The sequence below is a fragment of the Cyclopterus lumpus genome, chromosome 3, assembly GCF_009769545.1.
Source record: "Cyclopterus lumpus isolate fCycLum1 chromosome 3, fCycLum1.pri, whole genome shotgun sequence".
Classification (NCBI taxonomy): domain Eukaryota; kingdom Metazoa; phylum Chordata; class Actinopteri; order Perciformes; family Cyclopteridae; genus Cyclopterus; species Cyclopterus lumpus.
The window spans coordinates 23,111,430-23,134,909 of NC_046968.1; the positions used below are offsets into that span (position 1 = coordinate 23,111,430).

Below are 23,480 nucleotides of genomic sequence, written 5' to 3' on the forward strand. Positions count from 1 at the left end.
GTGGTAAATATTCTACAAAGCAAATACTCAAATATAGTCGCCTGGTTGCATAAACTGAGCAGATAGACAGTTTATGAGGGCGCACATGCCTACACATGATAGCCAATCGATACAACCACAGTCGTGTAGTACTGAGGGTGGAAGTGGTGTGGTTGTGGCTTGATATGAATGTTCAGTGAGTATACACTGAACATGAGTGTTCAGAGAATATGAGTGTTCAACCGCCCAACCTAGATTTTCCCAGCCTCGTAACTCACATTTTTACCGCTGCAATTTCTTTAAGGAGGTAAACTGTCAACTGCACGTTAAGCTAAGAGGTCAGTGTCCTTCTGACTCGTTGCATGAAGACATTCTAAATGATGACTCACCTTGGCAATTTGGTCAAATTTTCCAAACAGTTCATTGAGCATAATGACGAGCTCTTTGGGAGAACAGTCACTGGCCAATCGGGTGAAGCCCACAATGTCAGCGTATAGAATACTGAAGGGAGGAAATGATACAATGAGTTCAACACACAAAACACATAAACAGAGAGAAAAAGAGATGTCAGCCCGTTCACTTCGCTCGGCTTCTGCCAATCGGCTTGTAGCTCCTTCACTTCGAGCTAAACACTCTACAAAATCACGACTGTTTGCTGTCCTGGCTCCTCATTGGTGGAACGAGCTCCCCATTGACATCAGGACAGCAGAAAGTCTCTACATCTTCCGTCGCAAACTAAAAACACATCTTTTTCGACTATACCTTGAATAGGGAAGGTAGAGTCAGCTAAATGACATCTAATGTAATGCTCATTACTGTAAAAAAAGATTGTTCTTAGTATGGGCATTTATAGTATTAAAGACAACTACGCCTTATACTAACCCGATAATATTTACATTTCCGACCACTAAAATTAAATACTTTAAAGATGTGCTACAGTTACAGAATCAAGAAGGAAAAAATTAGGAGACCAGCCCTGGTTTATTAACCTGTCAAATCAACTTTACAAACACATATGGACCACCTGATGCACTGTGAGCAGTCAACCAGTCTGGAATGCATTGAATCATTTGTGTTCTCCATATTTGGGCCCGACTGTCTCAGCACAGCGTTGGCAGCCCATTATGACCATGTTGGCCCCAGAATAGGGACGTAGGATTTCAGGCAAAAAAGCCCCTGACCATCCTCCCATTAACCTCTCAGTGACTCATTAAGTAGCCTGTCTGGTTCAATGCTGAATCACAGCGTGATCATCATTACAAGCTGCCTATCAGCGGACCGCAGAGGGACGCCGTTATCTCATCTGACCTCTCAAAGACCCCCGACACCACCAGCTGGAAGGCCCAACCGACACAGAGCCCCTGAGCTGCCGGTCCGGCTGTCTGACTGGGTGGCCGCAGTGGGAACTGAAATTCTAACAATTAGCCTTTGTAAGCCTCGGTGAACACGACGGTCCTCTCGGGACATGACAGCAAGTGGGATAAATGCTGTGCACGTAAACTACAGCATGATGGGAAATGCCTCTGAGATGAGGTTGACGTCATTTCAAACTATGTACATAAATATTAGAAAATACCAAACCACCACAAATAGGCATTGATCTGTGTGTGATACAATTATCCACAGAGAACTACTTGTAGGCTGTTTGTTTTACTTGGGATGACCGCATCCAGGCGGGGATGATTACTGGCACTGTTAAAATTGGGCAGCCTGTTAACTCACTGGGCTCTCTCTCTCTCTCTCTCTCTCTCTCTCTCTCTTAAAAAAAAAGTACAATTGCCTGTCTGATGACCAGCAGAGGGACACAAATCCTGCACCTGTTTCACTGCCTGGCTGAGACCGTCCAGGTGCTTCATGAGACAGACAATACAGCTACAGACTGGTCTGACCGGGGTAATTGTGGGTGATAGGTCAGGGTTGCCATCTTTCAACACCTTCTTACTAAATGAACATAGTAGCATTCATGCCCGCTGTCTTCACAATGACCTCTTGATCGTCAGAGGCCGAATGTTTGGTGTCCAAACCTTCTAACAGACAAGATTTTACCTCGATGGACAATAACAGCCCAGTCATTTGCTGTCTGTGTTGCTATTCCAGTCTTAGATCTGTCAATTAAACTGATCAAGAAATACTATAATGCGAGTCCCTTATTGAGCGAAGGCAGAGGCTGTGTCTTGCATACATTTATCCCCCCCCCCCCCCCCGCCCCCCCCAAAAAAAAGAGAGCTGGTGAGCCATCTGCCAAAATTCAGTTAAGCTGACCCAATATCTGTCAGCACTTGCTAAATTAATTTTTAAAAACTCACGAAAAACAAAGAGCTGTAACTGGGTCACTGCTCTGAAAACAAACAGACATCATAATCTCTGTCGTTAAGAGAAATGGTCTGATGAATTCTTTTTTTGAGTCTGCGCCTCATCTTTCGTTTTACGAAGTGAAGCATGAGCGTGAGGGAACGTCTCAAATTACTGATACAGATGAAGTCGACAGCTAGGGAAAAAAAATATATGTCTTCCATTAAAGAACTTCATTTATATTTTTTTAAATATCAAATCCAAGTTAAAAAAGACATGACCCTAAACCCCTTTTTCTCCATTTTTAAAGTTGTTTTAAGTCTCGTTTATCTGATTATAGTCCGATTCTCCTTTTACCAATTGTAAGCAGTGCAGGTTCAGGCCACAGAAACGCGTGGCTGTCATATTCTCAGGCATGCTTATTGACGAGTGATTAATAAGTCAGGTCTTTAACCCTATAGATAAGATCTATGGCTTTCTATGTATTTGAAGGCGGTTTGGGGTCGTACCTGACGTTCTCGTGCCTCTTGACATAAAGACTGTGGAAGTTGTTATCTTTGACCATTCGCTGTTGTTCCTCTTTGTCTTTACAGTCTTGCAAGCGCTCCATGATTGCAAGCTTCATCTTCATGGAGATGTAGACTGGCAGCACGGACTGCAGCAGGTTCTCCTGCAAACACAAAACAAATCAACGTTAGTTACATCACGGCAATTTGACTGTCACACTCAATGTACAGTGATGAGAAAACACACACACACACACACACACACACACACACACACACACACACATAATCATAAGCTCAGACTCCCAGACCCACTTTATCAACATTGCACTTTTTAATATCCAGCTATGAACTTTTGTCTCATCAAATCACCTGATAAGTAAACAATAAGCTTTTAAAAAAGAATTGTATTGCATTACTCTGTGGCAGTCTTCTTCTGTGGCACTATTGTAGGTATACCTCATAACTGTGGTGGCTCTACTGGTGCTGCAGTAATGTTAAGCTCTTAAGTGGTGTTTAGAGCAGGGTGGTTTATGAAGGAACCAGCATGTTCATACAGGTTTAAATGCAGTGATACTAAATACATTCAAACACTGTATCGCCGTGCTGCCACAGATAGTCAAATGATGGTAAACATGACAAGGAGGAATATTCCACAGTGCTCCAGTACAATGCCTTCATTCAGTAACAAAAGTACCAAAGAAGTGTTCAAAGTTCGATGACTTGATTTAGACAGAAATCTGAAGAGGCAACTTCTCGAGAAATGATTAATCCCTCCTCAAACCACCAGAGGGACGTTTGAAGAGGTTTGTGTCTGATTACACACTCACATTGAAGGGACTATACTTCCTTTTGGAGACAAAACGCACATCCCCAAAATGTAAATCATTACTTTTTAGGGAGAATACTTGGTTTAAGTTTAGGGCACAGTTAGGTTTAGGTGGTAATGGTTATGTTTAGTGGTTAGGGTTAGTCTCCAGGGACTGAATGTAAGTCAATGTAATGCCCACAAGTCATGAAAACACAACTGTGTGTGTGTGTGTGTGTATGATTGTCTGACCAAAAGTGTATATTGTGCTTGAAGATGAAATATGTATTTCTCATTTAAAACAGGTATTCAAGCATAAAACCCTGTGAGTCATAATGATGTACTTCAGCCAATTAAATCTGGATTTTGTGAAAATAAAATTGACAAATCTTTCCATAAATGTTGGCTCAAGGTTGGTCAGGTGGGATGAGGAGTGTGTATGTGTGTGTGTGTGTGTGTGTGTGTGTGTACAGTTATGTCCAATTCAATACAATTTTTTTCAAAAGGGGCTTTAGATCTGAGCTTGAGCCGGGCCACCTAAGGACGTTCACATTCTTGTCTCGAAGCCAGGGTTCATTTGGCTGTCTGTATTCTCCAGGTCACCGTCTTGTCTTCTAATATACTCTTGCATTTCCTGAATCTATGGATCTTTCTTTTTTGCAAAGAGGCGAATGGGTTTTGACTCAAAGCATTCCAGCTTTCCACATTTGATTAATCTTGAAATGAACAATTGAAATTGTCTATATAAGCCAAAAGCTAAATACCCTAAATTTGATCATCTCTTTTAGATCAGGTTGTGATGACACAACATTTGGGAGAGGTAAAGAGGGTTAAATGCTCACTTTAGGCAGTATATTTAGCGTGTTAAGGTATCTATAAGAATGTGTATAAAAATGACCCTTTTCAGTTCCACACTGAGTCTGAAGCATTAAAACCCACCTCTCATGAATTAGAAAAAAACATAACGTGTTCCACGTACATTCACTTTGTGAAAAGCAGTAGGTAGAAACATTTCAGCACACCTCCTGCTGAAATGAATGTGGGAACTCGATGCGAGTTCCCCATTGGTTCCCCATTTGGAAGGGTTTTGGATCTTACCCCACCATGCTATTATGTCCCTGTTCTCTTTGGCTCGCCAGGCTCCCTTTTTTCAGCCCCAATTCAAATACAGCAGGAGGTTTCAAATGTTAACGATTATATCATTCCTTCTTTTCCTGGTAGGCAACACAACAGCTTCCCTGTCTCCCCACTAAGCAACAGTCATAACAAATGACTGTTTAAAAAAAAAAGTCTCTGAAGTCAAAGCGAGTCAGCGCAGATGCATCTAATTTAAAAGGCATCACTGGGAAATCTAATTTGTGAAGGATTTGTTAGTCGCAATGAAAACCTCCATGGGAGAGTCACCATGCGGCCAGCCAAAAGCAAAGCTTGAAGATGAAATACAATTTTAAGGCAATAACAAGCACTGATTAGTTATTTTCATAATTTGTCTGTAATGTTTGTCTCCATTCAGTGAGGTTACGGAAATGTAGATGATGCAGAAAAACAAAAAAAAGCAGAGAGTAGCTGTGATCAAACAAAAAATGTTATCGGTTTCTTGTATATGTTTAGTGTGATTGTACCTTTTGTTTCTTGATGCACGTGTTGGTCATTGTTGCTAATCCTTTCTTAATGAGGAACTACGTTGACTATTGCAGTGGAAGTTGTTTGTTTTGCACAATTCCATAAGATTATTAATAATACTAATAATAATGCATTTAATTTATATAGCGCTTTTCATAGTACTCAAAGACACTTCACATAATTAAAACATCCTAAAAGCTAAAAATAAATAAATAAGAATAGCTAAAATACAGGTAAAACAAATAAAACAAATAAATAGGGACTTTGAGTCGCTCGGACCCTGATAAGAAAACAAAAACAAAAACAAACAATCACACATTAAAAGCAGTTCTGAACAGGTGGGTTTTGATTTGGGATTTGAATGAGGAAAGATCAGTGCAGTCTCGGATGAGTTTGGGGAGAGAGTTCCAGAGGGAGGGGGCAGATATGGAGAAGGCTCTGTCACCCCACGTCCGGTGCTTGGTCCTATGTGGGATGGACAGGAGGTCGGCATCAGAGGAGCGGAGCTGACGGGATGGAGTGTGGTGGTGGAGCAGGTCGGTGAGGTAGGAGGGGGCCTGATTATGGAGGGCTTTGTGAGTGAGGAGAAGGATTTTGTATTGGATCCGTTGTGGGACGGGGAGCCAGTGAAGGCTCTGGAGAACAGGGGTGATGTGATCACGGGAACGGGAGTGGGTGAGCAGGCGAGCAGCAGAGTTCTGGATGTATTGGAGTTTGTTTAGGATTTTGGAAGATGTGCCATAAAGAATACTATTGCAATAGTCAATTCTGGAGGTGATGAAGGCGTGGATTAAAGTTTCAGCAGCAGATGAGGAAAGTGATGAGCGGAGACGGGCAATGTTTTTTAGGTGGAAGAAGGAGGTTCTGGTGATTTGTTTGATGTGATGTTCAAATGAGAGGTTGCTGTCAAACATGACTCCGAGGTTGCGGATGTGTGGGGAGGGAGACAGAGTGGAGTTGTCAATGGTGAGGCAGAAGTTGTGACTGGTTTTGGTGAGAGATTTGGGGCCGATGATGATCATATCCGATTTATCACAGTTGAGTTTGAGAAAGTTGGTTTGCATCCATGATTTAATGTCAGTGAGGCAGTTGGTCAGAGTGGAGTGAGTAGTAGTGGTAATGGCCTTTGTGGAGATGTAGAGCTGGACATCATCAGCGTAGCAGTGGAAGAGGAGACCGTGATGACGTATGATGTTTCCAAGAGGGAGCAGGTAGAGGATGAACAGAAGAGGACCAAGCACCGAACCCTGGGGTACGCCCTGAGACAGAGGAGCAGTGGAGGAGGTGATCCGGGCTGAGATGAGAGCGTCATTGTATTGTTGAAGGTAGTCAGAGTGTGCTTGGAGATGGACTGTTAAACCAGTTTTCCTGCAGAGTCTTTCAAGCTGGCGCTTACGGGATTTCATGTGGTGGAGATCAGGAGTATACCAAGGAGCTGAGTGAGTGAATGAGACCGTTTGGGTTTTAATAGGAGCCAGCTGATCAAGACAGGAGGAGAGTGTGTTATTGTAGTAACTTACGAGATCGGAGGGATTATCAGACAGTGGGAAAGGGGAGGCCGACATGGTACTGGCAAGAGAATTATTGTCGTTAGGATACTTACACTAACATAGGGAGCCAAACTGTGAAAGGCTTTGGTAAAATACTGTAGGCATTCATATTTAATGGTCAATTCTCCAATGTAGCTATTCTTTGTACGACTTGTTGTACACTAGTCTTAGACAGCCAGTGTGTCTCACAAACCTGTTGTCTTTTTTCTATCTCCAACTTCATCCGCATGCTCAGGCACCTCAAGGTGTCCTGAAAGGTCTGCCTCAGGGTTTTCTCCATCAGGACCTTATGGAAGGCTCCCACCACACTGCCACACAGAAACACCACCGCGTTGGACAGCAGCTGCAGAAACAAGACAAGGCAGCAGACATTAGAGCGCAGATGGAAACACATGCACGTTATTGAACACCTGTGTGTCCCTGGTGGAGGAGGACTTGAGAAAGTCGTCATTTACTTTGTTTGGGGCTTTATTTTTTAATTTTGGTCATTTTCTTGACCCAGGCTGAACATTATTTTATGCCTAAATTCTGCTCATTTGTTTGGTTCAACTTTATGGTAAATAATTGTTACACAAAACCTGAAATGCAGCTTCATTAGGGAAGTAACATTGAATATATGTATATATGTATGTATATATATATATATATATATATATATATATATATGTATAAATAAATTAGGGAAATATATATATATATATATATATATATATATAATATATTATAATATATATTTCCGTAATAAATAAATAAATAAATATATATATTTATTAGGGAAATAACATTGAATATATATATATATATAAATTAGGGAAATAAAATTGAATATATATATATATATATATTATATTCAATGTTATTTCCCTAATGAAGCGGTGTCTTTAACACACGTCTGCATACTGATACGTAAACATAACAGAAACCTTTTTACATAATGGCATGGTTTTGATTCAACTGTTTTTACCTGGTTGGCAAGATGAGGATTGTAGTTATCTTCGTAAATGGTGAGGCAAAGTGTGAGGACCAGGATGTGGGACAGTGAGGTGATGAAGCTCAGCACCACAGCGTACCACAACTTGAATGGTAGCATGGTGTACACCGTGAAGATGATGAAGAGGAAGAAAGGCACCTGGAAACATAAAAAGGTTCCATTATTTCAAGAAGCCACAATTAAAACAAAAATCAAATTCCATCGCTCATTTTGAGTCATCTGGTGCCTTAAAAGTGTGTTCAAAACCTGGAGGGGAAAAAAAAAGAGGTGTATGTTGATGTCTGCCTGTATTTTTGGGGAGATGAGAGTACCTGGTCCCAAGGCAGGATGATGGGGCCGCTGAAGATGAAGGTGTAGCCCATGGTGAGGTGTGTTGCCCAGACAATCAGGCCCAGCAGACGCCTCCATCGCTGTGAGAGCATCTCCGTACACACCAGCACAAACACGGCCAGAAACACACACAGGCTGCCGCTCACCACGCTCACGAAGGCACAGTGATCCTTTGCGCTCTGCTCCGGCAGCAAGGGAGGAGGAGACAAATAAACTCAGTCAATCAATCAGTCAATAATGCGATGGTATTTCATAGAGTATTATACTTACGTCACAGTACAATTACTGGTCGCTTTAATATCAAGACAGTTGGCATTTAAAACACATTTGTTTTTAAGAAAACATTTGGAAACTTGTAGAGGGACCTTTTCACGGCCTGAAAGAGTTTGCAAAAATATTTACAAGCTACAACCTCAAACACTGGCTTTAATCAAAAAACATTAGGGGCTTCACCAAATTGATATACTGCAGGGCTATTGTACCAAGTATATTTAGTAAGTCAGTTATTTTGTCCACCCCTCTGAATATACATTAGAACCTACGGTCAAATAAGTGAAACGCTTGCTTATCATTTTTAATCAGTAACTTATTGATTTGTTTCTAAATGATTCAAACTGTATACTCTGAAAGTAGGCCTGAGGTTTCAGACAGCTATAAGACGCACAACCATTGGTATACAATTTTAATTTTCAATATTCAATTCTTTGAAATCTGTCTCTGCATCACATCCTTTTTGCTCCAGGCCATCACCTTCCTCATTTGTGTGTGTGGACGCATGTTTGTGTGAATATCTGTGTGTGTGTATGTTGTGCATGTAAATATATGTATGAAAGCAACAACTATGTTTGTCCAAGCGTACATATTTGTGAGAGAGTGGGAGGGAGAGAGAGAGAGGGAGTGGGCGTTGGAGGGAGAGAGAGAGAGAGAGAGAGAGAGAAAACAAGGGGTTAATAGAGAGCTCAAGAGTGAGACAGACGCACAAAGTCAGCGTTAATAGATCTCTGCTCAGAGAAGGCCATCGCTGCATTGTATGTTGAGCTTTCTGGTTACCATGGCAGCGTTGGAAAAGGCCAGATCTCAACTAAAGCACTTTCTACAGACACACACACACACACACACACACACACACACTCCACAATTTTAAGAACCCAAACAATGCAAATCGTCCATCCAATCAGGGCAACAAGTGGCACTTGAAACATCGGCTCAGCCAGTTTTCCTCTCAGCATTGCTCTTCATCCGATGTCGATTTGAGAGGAGTTATATAAGTTGACTGTGACTTTTCTGACACTGGTCGCATCCCCCCCTCCCTAATAGGAACCCTGACCCTCCTTTGCATTTAACAACAGCGTTATGCAAGCTCTATCCCGGCATTTTCTCTTAACTCTTCTGTACCCCTGGCAACCGTGTGTGCGGGAAGACAGCCAAGAAGAAAGGAAATAGAGGGATGAGTGACGGCATGTCCAGTGATGGAGGAGGTTGTTATTTTGCGAATTTTTGGACATTTAATGTTGCAATTTATAATCTAGGAGTAACTCAAATTAATATGACAATTTGAGAGACATAACATTGAGTGTGTGTGTATGTGTGTGTGTGTGTGTGTGTGTGTGTGTGTGTGTGTGTATGAGCGCAAGACTAAATCAATGAGCGAAAAATCAATGTACATACATGGGGGATCGAGCCCTTTCAAAAGGACTGTGTGCATGTGGAAGATCTTTATGTAAATAGTACACAACAAAGAGAGAAAGGGAGTGTGCCAGAGAGTCAGCAGCCACACAATAGAGGGAAGGTTTTTTCGCAACAAATGAAAGTCATTTAATCTCCGGTGACAGAATCTGTCAGTTCCCTCGATGAACTGCTGGACTGACTGCCTGAACGCTATGCTACCTGCCATCATGCCAACACCGACAGCTGATCCGCCAAAGTCAATTTAACCTGCCATTTCCTGTCAGAATCGCAATTACAGTCTCTACACTTTGACAGCTACATTGTTTTAACCCCCCAAAGTCTTCTCTTTGTTCATTTTTCTTCTATTCAGGTTTTCAAATAAACCTTAAAAAGAGAGGTTTGGTTTCGAACGCAGCAAGGTAGTTTATTTACTACCAAAACTGAAGCGCTATACCAGCTCCAGAGCTACTGTTCTGCAGCTCACCCTGACCCTTGACCTCACAGTGGGGAATGGCAAGATCATCATCAGCACTATCTGATTTAGTTTAATAGACATTTCCAACCTGTCCCCTTTCTCTAATCTTAGGGAAAGCGACTGAAACATGCATCCTCCCATTTTCGTGTGTATATTTCAGCGATGTCCTCCCTCACATTAAAACAGTTACACAATCACTCATTCACGCTTCCAGGCAGCTGCGCTGGGAGTGAAGGGGAGTTGAGTGCATTATTTAAGTAGTTGTTGAGGAGAGAGGAGAGTGTTTTTCATTTTGTCACATTTTCACAGCCAACCTAGAGATTCAAACTGGCCATGCAGTCACATCCTGCTTCTCCAAACATTAGGCAACTGCTGCTGTGCTAATTCGGCACATTAGTCCCCATACACTCCTCTCTGCGCCATCAAAGCAATATACATATACTATACGGCTGTGAATCTCTAAATTAATTATGAATGCATCTTGATACTTGATTTACATAATATTCCCTAATGAATAAATACACATATTAGAAGCACCTCTCAATATAATGCAGGCCAGTACACTTACTATGACCCGTAATGCTGACATGTATAATTTAATTAACACCTCCCCCTATAGCGAGCTGAAGTGAAACCGGGGCTTACGGGTCCCTGTTGCAGAATTAAGTACACCTCACTCAAATTCCCATTGACATTTGTAACTACTCTAATAACAACAAATGCAGCCTACCAGCACAGCCATCCTGAACCATTCATGTGGATCGCTAAATAGATCAAAGAAAAATTAGCTAAACGCCCTAGACATTTTCGACTCGAGGTGAGTCCATGTGTGAGTCAAGGGGTCGCAGCGAGCTGAGACATGTCTGTAATACCAACAGGACGGAGAGAGGAAGTTTTCAGACAGCAGATATTCTGAAACTATGAAACAACTACCGCTGTTTTAAATGGGAGCTGTAGTGTTCTTCTGTTCTCACAAAGTTAAAGTTGCTTTAGTGGATGCAGATTAGTCTCATGAGAACAGCGGCAACGTGCCCCATGTTTCAGAAAGACAGATGAAGACTGAAGAGATAGAGAGGTTCACTTGGCCCAGGTAGGAAACAGTTGTATTGGATTGCATTTGACTGCTCCAAGATATATAAAAAGTGGCCACTGAGTGTACAATTCACACCATCTAATCTGTAAATCATCCGTTACAAGAACGGATCATGAATAGATATCTGTAGACAGGGCAGACTTTTTGACATGTCATAGCAGGATCAGAGCCATCTAATTGTTACACTCGTTTGTCCTGCTATGACAAGTTAAAATGTCTGCAGTAAGAAAGGCCAAAAGAAGTAAGAAGACATCTGTAAAAAAGTATTACAACATACCATGAGACAGAGATGCACTGCCTACTTTAACTATGACCTGGGCTATACTGTAATGACCAGGGTTGGTGTGTCACTGAAACATTTGCTGCAAAAGTTCAGAATAGATTTGGATGCAGCCTCTTAAGCAATACTCAGGCATTGCTGGGAGGGAGGCAATGATGTCACGGCAGGTGTATCGCTCAGGACCAGTGTTGTGCCCGAACGTGCTCGGTAAACTGAACGTGTATGCTTGCAATTAAAGTGAAATCAAAAAGGAGGGGCCTATGTTCTATGCGCTCATATCATCTGCACACAACCAGTTCATATGTGCTGAGATTTTGAGACTAGTTTCAAGTTCTTTAACATGTTCTTTATACACAACGATTACAGTGAAGCAGTCGTGGGTTTTTAAAGCTCCCTTCTACAATGCTCATTGAATATGTGTGTCTATATATATATATTTTTTTTTTAAAAAGGACAAGTTTGAGATCTATAATTGTAAACAAGAACTTAGATTCAAACTCAGAATTGTGAACTGTGAACATGAAATAGTTCATTTTAGAACCGTGTGAACTGAACGTTGAGCTCTTGGGATGTCAGAACTTGTACAACACCAGTTCTGGACCGGAGGAAGCGCGCTAGTACGATCAATAACTTTAAATGCTCCATGATATTCAACATGCTACGTTACCAATGTGAAATATGCAAACAGAGCAAAGTTCCTTTCACAAACACACGGCTGTGGACACTCACCAGTCGAAGGGCAAAGAAGAGGATGAGGAGGATCCCACAGGAGAGCATGGAGAGGCCCAGCAGGAGCACCAGCGGCTGATACTGGCTGATGCAAGAGAATTTGCGGTACAGCGCCTCATTTTTCAGCTCCTGGTCGTTCAACAGGTACTTCCCCTTGGCTGGCATGGCTCACGCTTCTTACAGAGGCATATCAGGTGTTAACATGGAGCCCGAGAGAGCAGGAGAGTGTGTGAGCCAGAAGTTGGTGAAGAAGGAGTCAACAGTTTCAGATCTGTTAGGGGCCCCCTTGCTAGCTCATGGACGCTCAAGTAAAACTTGCGTTTTTCCTTCGCCGTGGCATCTTGAATGTTGTTGCTTCGTTGTAGCTCTCTTTACGGAGTCGTCCTTCTCCGTCTCTCTCTGTCTCCCTCCCCTTCACTGGTCCCTTTGTGTCTTCTATCCTCTGTCTGGTGTTGGCAGGCAGACCTGCTTCATCCTTTGCCAGCTACTGTGTTGCTCGTTGCAGTGGGTTTGAGTAATAAGCCTGGGCCTGGGAGATACGCAGGAGGAGGGGAGGGGAGTTTAAGAAAGGGGAGGAAAGGGATAATAAGGAAGAAGAGCAGGAGGAACACGGGAGCTGGGGAGGGCAGCGACAAAGGTCATCAGCAGCTCCACTCCTTAGAGGCCTATGGAAGGAGGGGAAGGGGTAGGGAGGAAGGGAAGAGAAGAGAACATTATTTTACCAAAGGTTTGGTAGCACACACACACACACACACACATATATAAAAACACTGCCTAAACTAAGACATTGAAATTAACAGAATTGTTTTTTATGGGCATATACAACTACAAATATGGCTTCATTCATCTGAAAAGGAACCTGGCTATGACTTCTGAAAAGGGCAGGCTGTAATCAGACACTAGGCGTGACTCACCGGGAATATTCAGAGAGTGAGACATACATATCTGGATCCCTCGATGAGCACATGCTTATTCATACCTGGACTCTCACATTTGCAAATCCCAGAAAGCCCCGTCTCAGTTTACCCCAGGTTCCTGGCTCTGTTGGGCCAGAACATTCATAGAAAGCACCCCCTAATGTTGAGCCACAATGCTAATGAGAGCGGTTGCTTTGGAGCCATTTACTGAACAATACAACGCTGTGGAATGAACTTCCATACAGCTACAAACAACTTTATTCCCCGCCAGCTGAACGGACAAACAAGAGAACCAACACAACAGTGATAAAAGGAGACAATAGACAAGCAAAACCAAAGAGAAGGAGACGTGTTGCTACGTGCGGGGAAATATGAAATCCTTAACCGTTTGCATCATTGAGAGATAAACTAATTTAAGGATGATTAATTTCACATTCACAACAATCTGAGCATCTGTGGTGACGAATTCTATCTAAGAACAATACGTTGTGGGCTTTCTGAGTGAGTGACCAAGTTGCATTAATACTACAGTGTCTGATGCAAGATACCAGGAAGGCTTTGTCAAAAACACTTTCTTCAAACGATGGAGCTGCAAGACCTGATAATCCCAACATACAGTCCTCAGACACCACAGTATGAGAGGAGAGACGGGGGCAGCGGATACATTAATCCTACCTAGTGCTGAGATTTTACATTTTGTTTTTCTATATAGCTCAAAAACTTGGGGAGGGCTGGATTTGCATGTGAGGAGGAGACACTGGCTTGAAGCTCAATAGAAACAATATGAACTTCGCACCACTGTCAATAGAAACCTCATTTCCTCCAGTTGCTAATATCGCTGTCCCACTGTGTGTAGTGCACTGCTTCATGTTTGTCCCTCACATAGCAACTGTGACAGATGCTATGCGCCATAAAAAGAGAAACATAGAGCTGAAAGGGAGTAAGACACACACACACACACACACACACACACACACGTGTTGTGTTTGGGAAAAGTCCGCCGCAACGCTTCCATCTATGATAAAACGCACAGTCACACTAAGCGGTGTGATGAGGTTACAACCACTTTTAACTTTCCTTTTCAATGCCGATTTTGCAGGAGAGAACAGCATCCAGCCGGCTCTCCCTAGCCTCAGATTATACACCACCGGCAGTCTGAGGGCAGTAAAAGCAAGAAGGGGAGCAGGGAGGTAAAAACAAAAGCTCATAGCATCGGTGAGGGATGGCGTCTTCCTCTTGCATCAATAAGAACCAGCTGGCCCGTAAGAAGGGAACCCTGAGTAGATGTTTACTGGCATTTACACTGAGAGAATCATTTACCACATGCCTACTAAATGCCAGGTGTAGCTCTTAAACCTGGGAACGACTATATGCAGTGCTGATTTACTATAAATGTCATCGCAATTGGTAGACAAAGCAGAAATAAATATGTCAGCCGCATATAGGCTCTATTTTATGACCAGATGCATGGGAATGCTAAAAAAAAAAAGACATGTAATGAATGCACATGCAGGTAAAAGCATTTTATTTGAAAGCGCAACACAAGCGATAACATTATCAAGTTCAAAACAACAACAAAAGCATGACGTGACATCAAAGCTCAGGCACATATAGCAGTTAAAACCACAATCGAGACAGTCCAGGCCCTATATGTATCTGAACGACAGTAGACCTTCAAAGAGACTACTTTTCAATGGACCACAGGATGTCTGTCTGCCAATGTTCCTTTCTTCTTGGAAGAGAACTAAAACAAAGAAGAAGAAAAAAGAACCCATCAGCTGCTCTCGTTTAGGTGCTTTTCCTTTAATCCATGCTTCAATGAACAAATCTCTGGAATGGGATTGTTTCTTGCAAAGTGTCTGGCACACTGAAGCTAAGCTACCCTGCTCCATTTTTGGCTTGACCGCAGCCCTATGAATGCAGAAGTCTGACACTGAGGGACTAGTCGCTAGTTAGTGAGTGAGTTACACCATCGAGTTACACCATTGGTCGAAGAGACTGAGGAAGTTCCACCATTGGTCCGTCGAGTTGGCGTTCCTCCATTGGCCGTTGCTCTTTCCAAATGAATGGGCGCTGCAAGGTTTCTTCTGGTAACGATTCCATCATTTGATCCACTTCCTCAAAACGTATGCAGTCGTTGTTGTTGCTGAGCAACGCGTGTCTTTATAATTGTTTTTTTAAACCCGCACAAGGCCCGTGAGTTACGAGCCCGCCCTTCTAAAAAGGCGTTTACCCATGACGCACAGAAAGATATATTGTAATATTTGACGGATGAATTCAGTATGTACAAAAAGCGTAGGTGATCAGAGCAGAGAAAATATTTGCTGTAAAGTTGTCAAGGGGTGGTAAATGTAGTATTTAGTTTCAGTTCTCAAGCTGTGACCTAGTTTCTTCAATGACTGAGTACAACAAGGAAAGGAAGTGAAAAGGTCAATAAAATGCTCTTAGATCGACGATCCAAGTCAGATGACCCAGGGACTTCAGCATGTAAAAAGGATCCGTCTCTGCAATTTGACACCAAAAGACGTCTCATTTAACAGATGTGAAAGCTCCTGGCCCTCATGAGGCTTTTAAATGCTCCAACTCTAAAAGTTGCCATGGCACCAAAAAAAAAAAAGCAGCACCATAAGACCTGTGGTTGTGCCGTAGCGCTGACCTGGGAGAACAGACAGTGATGTACGCTTCAATAGACCCGAGTCTCTCACCGAGCTCGGGTGAATAGCTGAAACTGTGCTGCATTGAGTGCCAATTCTTTTACTATGAAAGCTTGGCAATTTAAGAGAATCACATAGCGGCCTTGTAAACTGGCGTCACTGAATCCTGGAACAGCAGCCATACAAAAACCGACTAACGTCACTGTGTGCTTCCTGCCGAGACGCAGGAATGTACAGACGTTTGGGTCAAAGAAAAGAGACGGTGGAGTGTAACAGACACTGGGATCGGCCTGTGTATGTGTGCGTATCTTGTAGACGACAGTGTGACAATGATAAGCGTGGAAACCATGCTGGTTGGGATTTCATTAAGGGGGCCTAATTAATTACAGCAAGTTACTTTTATTGTTTTTTTTGTTTTTTTGGTAAAACAAAGCATTACATGTGTCGTAGCAACCTGTGTGTTTTAATTATTTTCTAATCATAGTTTTTACTAATTCGTAATTTCTGGGGTCCAATCTGGTTAAGTACTGGTGATAGATTTAATAACCTTTTTTGTTGAAATATGCCCCCTGATTAGCGGGAGTAGTTAAGGCTTAAGCCAATATTTTTGTATATGCTTTCTATTCACAATAAACACAGTGATCCAACGAAGACATCACAACTGCTATCTACATTAAATTAATCAGTGGTCGCTCTGGTGCACACACAAGCAGTCCGTTTAGCCTCCTAGGAAACAAAGCAGGAGTCAGATGCCAGATGCTAAGCGAGCAAAGCCGTTGGAGGAGATCTGTCGAGCAGTTCGACCCAGTGCAGTGGTACCAATGCGTATTTAGATGGTGAAAGATTGACTTTGATGCTTGAAAGGCCATTAGTTATCATCAAATTAATTTGAAATGTCCTCCCACCTCAGCCTGATTCAAGGCCGGGGGATTTTTAGAAAAATTTCAATTTGAATGAAGCATGAAAAGTTCCTCAATTGAGACCATTGTCTGGGGAAATTTTCTGGTTGAATGCCGCCAATCCATTTTCTTTATGCCAAGTAATCACAAGGGTAATACATGAATCTTATCCACAGATCTGGTCACATCTTCACCAAACCATGCCCAATTCAAAGCATGTTCGTGTAGAGCAAACAGGCAGCTCGATTTTCCAAGCAAATCACTCCACTTTTATGGCCGTCTTTGTGTTGGCATTCCATAAGCCTGAACAAAAAAAAAAAAGGGACAAAGAGTGACCTCTGTAAAAGAAAACGGTGAACAAGCCCATGCTCCACACACCCGGGTTTAAAGGAGATGCGAGTAAAGGTCAGCTCGACCAAAGGAACCAGTCTTGTGGACATCAGCTGGAGAGCTTCGGTCAAGCATTCAAGTCAAAGAAACACTGAAAAATTCTGTTTAATGTCTTAATAACCCTTTCAAACGGTCGAGAGTTCAATGCTAATTTAACCCCTCGGTATGAGACTTAATCTCGTGTTGTCACCGGTAGCAAAGACATTCTTCTTTTGTAGCTTCTTTGCACAACCATGGAAGACACAGACTTACATTTAATACCTACTAAACATATTCATTTCAGTTTCAACACTCTTATGTACACGCTCCACCTCGCTCGCCCACATGTGGGTTGCCTTGTTCTCTCTCATTGTGGATGTACTTTATTTGGTCACTTAAATGTCAATATCATTAAATGATTGTTCCTTCTGTGGTTAAGGCGCCAGCTGATGTCCACAAGTAAATGTCCAACACATCACTGAAACCAGTATACATCCCATGATCTTATAGCCGGTGTCTCACAGGGCACCTCGACAGCCCTTCTGTCTAAAGTCAGTGTGCAATTAGTCATCAGCACCAATTTATTTACAACTTTTGTGACCTTTATCGCTTGTTGGAACTGATATTTTTTTATATTATTTGGCAGTTTATTATGAATGCAGATTGGGAAACTTCTAGATGTGACCTTTCAGGTAAATCACAAAAGGTCGCATTGTTACAAAGGTTAAGATGTTATAGTGGGCAACACCTTTTCGGTTAGTGTACTTTTGAGGGATCAATCTAAAACTTTTTATTTATTTTTTTTTATTTTTAACCATTTTATATTTGCTTCGTTGATTTACTGGTCCTATGTTGGGAGGCTGTTCTTTTAAGCTAGACAAATGAGTGCATGGAAAAAAGAAAAAGCCTTTGGCTTATTTGGAAAATAGTTGTTGTTACGATAGTCGAGGCGTATTCCCAACTTTAAACTTGTCTTTAATACATTTTGCCATATTTTATATAGAAACATTTGGCATCTTTTATAGACAACACAAAACTCGTAAAAGTTTGCAACTCATCCTTAATTCAGAATTGGTTTGTGGACAATGACGCAGGGGATGTTAAAAGACGGCCATCTTTTTTTGATTGTTTAACTGAGGAACGGATGATTCAAATGCAGTTAAACGTGACATACTATTTTCCAAATATTATTACTTGCCATGATATAATCAGTGACTTTACAAGACTAAATTGCCCTGCGTTATCATTAGCATGATAAATTATGGGACAAATTATATCCCGGTCAGAACTGGGTTGGGGTTCAGGCCATGTGATGGTGCAGGAGCTTGCCAATTCACAGAGCCTTTCAATAAACAGATGACTGATGCATGTACTACAATGCACAGGGCAGATTAGATTAGGCCTCTTGTCCTTTCCCCATCTCCCCTGCTCTCCTCCCAGTACCGTCTACTGGTATTGAATTAGCCACATTCAAATGCCATTGCTTATAATAAATACAGGAAGTGCAAGCAAGAGCACCATGTGTTCGGAAGCTGGCCGTCACTGCTCAAGTGTTTCACATTTACTTCCACAAACGGGAGCCCATTCGCACCACCCACAAGTGAAACCATCAATTCTGCTGCTCGACACAAACAGTAGTCCAGAGAGGGGTTTATTGATTTAAAAATACATAGCATTTTGATCTAAACATATCAGCCATGGGGCAAATTCAATATTGAAAAAAGCTTTAATTGAATTAGTCTCTGCCATTTCCTTCTCATACGCAGTTTGGGTTTGAAAACACTTGCACTCGCAGAGGAAAGCCCGGTCATCCGGAGCAGAATGTCAGCATACACCATTAGACGAGTTTGTTATTCAATGAAACAAGTTGTGGTAAAAAAAAAAACAATACAACATTTGTAATGTTATTTGGTAGCTAGAGGCCTCGCAAAGCAATAAACAGCTAACTTCATTCAAAGGGAATTTTCTTTTCTCTGACAGACACAACCCTGGGACTTTACTGCTGTGTTGAAGTCAGGAGCAGCGCTGGTCTCTGAACCTTTCACTCGCTTGTGTCTGTGAATGTGTGTGTTGTTGTTGTTTGTTTCAGACAAACTCAATAAAAAGTTTAACCGTATTTATTTAAATATTATCGTAGCTTTTTTAAAATCCACCTCAGTTCCACAGTGTGTACTAAAACTATTACAGTATATAACGCATACTCATAATGTACAGTCGTCACTCTGTGACAAATTAACTTTAATGGAATGTTTTACTTCTTTTGTTGGGGTTTTTATTTTGGCCAAAAGACACATCATTTGGAAAACTAACTTTGAGAAGAAAAAAAACGTGTGGAAAGAATGCGCTACAATGAGAGAGACCACTGTTTCCAGTTGGTGTAGCCAGCCACATCCCCATTTCAGGTTTCGCAACTGGACCTGCTTCATCCTGTAACTGCACAGCCCCCCCCCACCCCCCATTCCACCACCACCACCAATAAGAAAACCATAATTATCCCAGAGTGCGCCAGCCAGCCCAGCTTACTACCGACAATGCCGGTCAAAGAGAAACATCAACATCTGCAAGCAGAGAGCTGTTTACTCAGCTAAACAAAACGGCAGCAGCAGAAACGGGGTGGCAGCTTCAGATCAGCCTGATGATGGTTATTTTCCAGGCTTCCATAAAGCCCCGGCTGGCCATCTGGTGCATGTTTTCTGCAATTCACTGTCATAAGTAGTGTTGTTTCACACTGTACATGCACCCACATAACTGCACTACTTGACCTTCACTGTCAAACAGCGTTTTGTTCAGGAGGATGACGATCCTTCAAACGCCAGACGATAATATGTGGAACGTCAAAAGGATTCACGCTGCAATGTATGATATCTATAGGTTTACAAGCTGCAGTTGCTTTAGGCCCCTTTAAGCTCGAGAAGCAAGGATTCAGTATTACCCTCATGCGACTTCCAGGGAAACATATTCTGAACGATGGTCGTCCTCATTAAAACTCATTCTGTTATCTTTGGGAAGCCCTGACAATGGAGGCCCCACCAAGAAGGAGCAACACTGTAAGGGCTTTCGCTGTAGGAAAATCCCTGCTGTGCCGCAATAGTTTGACCTGCAAACCAATTCTTCTCCGTGCGTGTGTGTGTGTGCAACGCTCCGTATCACCGCCACACCCTCATCTGTCAGCTGTGATGGCTGACCTGCATCCTGTGGCACGGTCACTGAGAGAGTAACCTTCGAATGGAAACACGTGGGGGAGAGGTCTCCTCTATTTCTGTCACGAGTTCTCGTGGGAGGGAGGGGGGGGGACTGAATTATAACAAAAATAAATAAAATGGGATACATATTAAGAACAATGGCAGAATCTTTAACAGTAAAGTTGTACCCGCGTGTAGCTGATTTACTCAGTGAACCAAGTAAGTTGACTAATAAAACAGTAATATGCTTTTAAGGTGCAGTGGACCGTTGCCTTTTCTGACTACAACCGAATTGTGTGCTTATACACTCGTCTGTAGATACATGTTGGATTCTCAATATTAGCTCATGAATGTTTGTACAACAGGGTTAGGTCTTGGTCCACATACAAATGTAAAGTAGGTTAATGGGGCCTTGACATCAGTGGTTTGAACTCCACATTGACAATGGAATTACATAATATCTATTACACAATATCACAAGACAAATGAAAGGTTACCAATCTACTTTCATACTTACTCTGTGTGTGTGTGTGTGTCCTGTGCACTGTGGTATAGTGGAGGTATATCGCTTTCCAATGGCTATATATTATAGCCATTGGAATATATAGGATAGTATACCCACATTCTCCTTTGTAACCTACCATTAGTACACCCACCTCATCAACGACCACTATACCGATGCGTGTGTGTATGTGTGTGTGTGTGTGTGTGTGTGTGTGTGTGTGTGTGTGTATGTGTATGTCTGTGGTTGTGAATGTGTGTGCGCCTACTGTATACTTTGGATTGTCTAGAAACCATTTAAGCAAAAAAAGGTTGCCATGTGTGCCCTAAATTATACCAAGTCAAAGTTAAATTAGCATACCATATGAATGGACTGTGCCCTCGATGGACTGGCGGCCTGTCCAGGGTGTCCCCTGCCTTCGCACTATGTCAGCTGGGATAGGCTCCAGCGCCCCCGCGACCCTAATGAGGATAAGCGGTATTGAAAATGGATGGATGGATGGATGAATGGACTGTGATTGCATTGCCAACAATGTTGAACATTTTAACGAGGCTGTTTATGGACACGGACTGGTAGCATTTGGCCAAACGCTTTTCAAAACAAGAGGAGAATTCAGAGAGTAGTTCCTGTTGTGCTCTTTCTACGTTCATGCATCATTTGTTCCCCCGGACACATTTAAATATCACTGTACTATACTATCCTAAATATTCTCTGTATCACAGCAATGTGTAAGAATATATTCTGCCGAACATAACCACGTATGTGGTTTACTTTCCAATGTTGAGCATTGAACCTTCCACTATGAACGAGGTCCTGTTGCCTTCGCACAATGTGCCAGGGAGTAGTGTGCTGCTCCTGTGTAACATTTATTTGTGGCAAAAGCTACGAAGAGAAATAACTGACAATGAGAAATACAAAGCCAGACAAGGTGGCGATCATACATGGACGCGACAAACAAATACTACCTTCCGAAGCGGTAGTTTATACTGCTCCGGTACATAGCATGAGACAGATAAGACCGGCAATTCCCACACAGCTTTTACTGGAACACAAAACAGCAATTCTCGTACTGGCCGATCTGACGCTTGAATACAGTGTGCATTAGAATGACATTAGACTAAAGCTTTTAGATTGAGGGGATTAAAATTCCCTGGGTGAGTTTATGCGTGGACTGTTTTTTTTTTCTCTCTCGTCCCCAGCGATATTTATTCTTGCGTTAGAATATATTAAATGATGTGGCTATCAATTTGTTGCTGCATCTAAGGCTCTCCTTCACTTCCTGCGGGCGGTCTTCAAGGTCTCCAACAGAAGCATGGCAAACAGAGTGGCAAAATATTATGTAAAACACAGCAAGGCCACATCCTTCACCTTTAAGCAAAAGCAACACATTCCGGGATGTAGATGAAAAAGGTGAGCCTGCTTTTTGAGAGTGACTGGATTTTCAATTAAAAAATGCACAATGCTAAAAATGAAAAGTTGTTGTTTGCATTTGAGCAGCACATACCAGAAGCATCCTATTGATGGGAAAGCTAAGCGTCCCAGACATGGTGCATGTTCAGTGTTTTTTGCTTTTTTTTCCCACGTCGTGTTATTTTCTATACTTCAGCTGTTGCAAACATTTGCAAAGCTCCAAATGTGATGGTTTACCGGGGAACATCCTTATAGACAATAGGCCTCTTGCGAACAGCTTTTAACGCTGTAGAGCAATTGTTCAAGCAGTGCTTGTGGGTGGGAAGCCAGGAAGGATGCACAAGCACGCTGCTAGTCAAAGCATCTGTGTGCAGATGAGAAGGGAATCTAGAGCAAGTAGGATGAACCTTTGGGCATGTAACTGTACTAAGAGTCCTGCAATTGCATTATTGTTAGGGGTCCAAAAGAAACAACTGCACACAGCAAATGCTTAGCAATATGTTTCAACACGGAAATAATGTCCAGCTTGTAGTGGTTTGATTTGCCATCAAGTATCTACTTCTTCATTGCTGACTCTGGATGACGTTGGGTGTGCCAGAAGGGAGGAGTCAGCTGGTCTGTAGGGCTAACAGCTGCCTGGCCCCGACTCAAACATAGAGGTCCAGTGAGTGTTGTCGAACACACCCTGTCCATGCGTCCTCACGCACACTTAAGTACACTACACAATCCAGCCGGAGCCAAAAGGCACAGGCCTTAATGGCAGCCGACAGTGACACTACAAGAGGGGCGATGTGACAAGACGTTCAGTGACACTCCCATCCCTCAAAAAAAGAAAAAGAAAAACTGACCTTGAGGCAAGCAGCTAAACCCTAAGTGTCCCAGCAATGTTGCTCAGAGGCCATCAGTATAAAAACTTTGATTGGTGGCACAGTTGCTCAGTGATTAGCAGTGTTAAATCGGGGTGTTGGGTTTCCTTCCACGCCAAAAGAAGGGCACGTTAGGCATTAGAGAGTGTGAATACTCCTGCTGCTGCCCTTGATCAGGGCATGAGCTTCAGAACTGGAGCTGGTCAACAGGCTGCTGGATGATTCCAGTTAGGATAAGTCAAATAGACAGGACACCTTTCCCCATAGAGGTATTGGAAATATCATCAGCAGTTTGAGATTCACCTGAGCTTAACATTGAAAACCCGAGCGCCACCATAAGTAAAAGTTGATTGAGTG

General features: G+C 42.4%; 1 protein-coding gene across 5 annotated transcripts in view; it reads right to left on the reverse strand.

Moving 5' to 3' along the window:
- Positions 1 to 23,480, reverse strand: part of adcy7 (adenylate cyclase 7) — a 47,173-nt gene that overhangs the window by 13,724 nt on the left and 9,969 nt on the right. For all 5 annotated transcript variants that reach the window (XM_034526131.1, XM_034526158.1, XM_034526167.1 and 2 more), the window contains 6 exons: positions 12,325 to 12,989; positions 8,061 to 8,258; positions 7,723 to 7,887; positions 6,952 to 7,101; positions 2,781 to 2,941; positions 369 to 480 (listed from right to left, as the gene is read on the reverse strand). In XM_034526131.1, coding sequence (XP_034382022.1) covers positions 369 to 480; positions 2,781 to 2,941; positions 6,952 to 7,101; positions 7,723 to 7,887; positions 8,061 to 8,258; positions 12,325 to 12,489 — 951 coding nt within the window. In that variant the 5' untranslated portion in view covers positions 12,490 to 12,989. The remainder of the gene's footprint in view (positions 1 to 368; positions 481 to 2,780; positions 2,942 to 6,951; positions 7,102 to 7,722; positions 7,888 to 8,060; positions 8,259 to 12,324; positions 12,990 to 23,480) is intronic.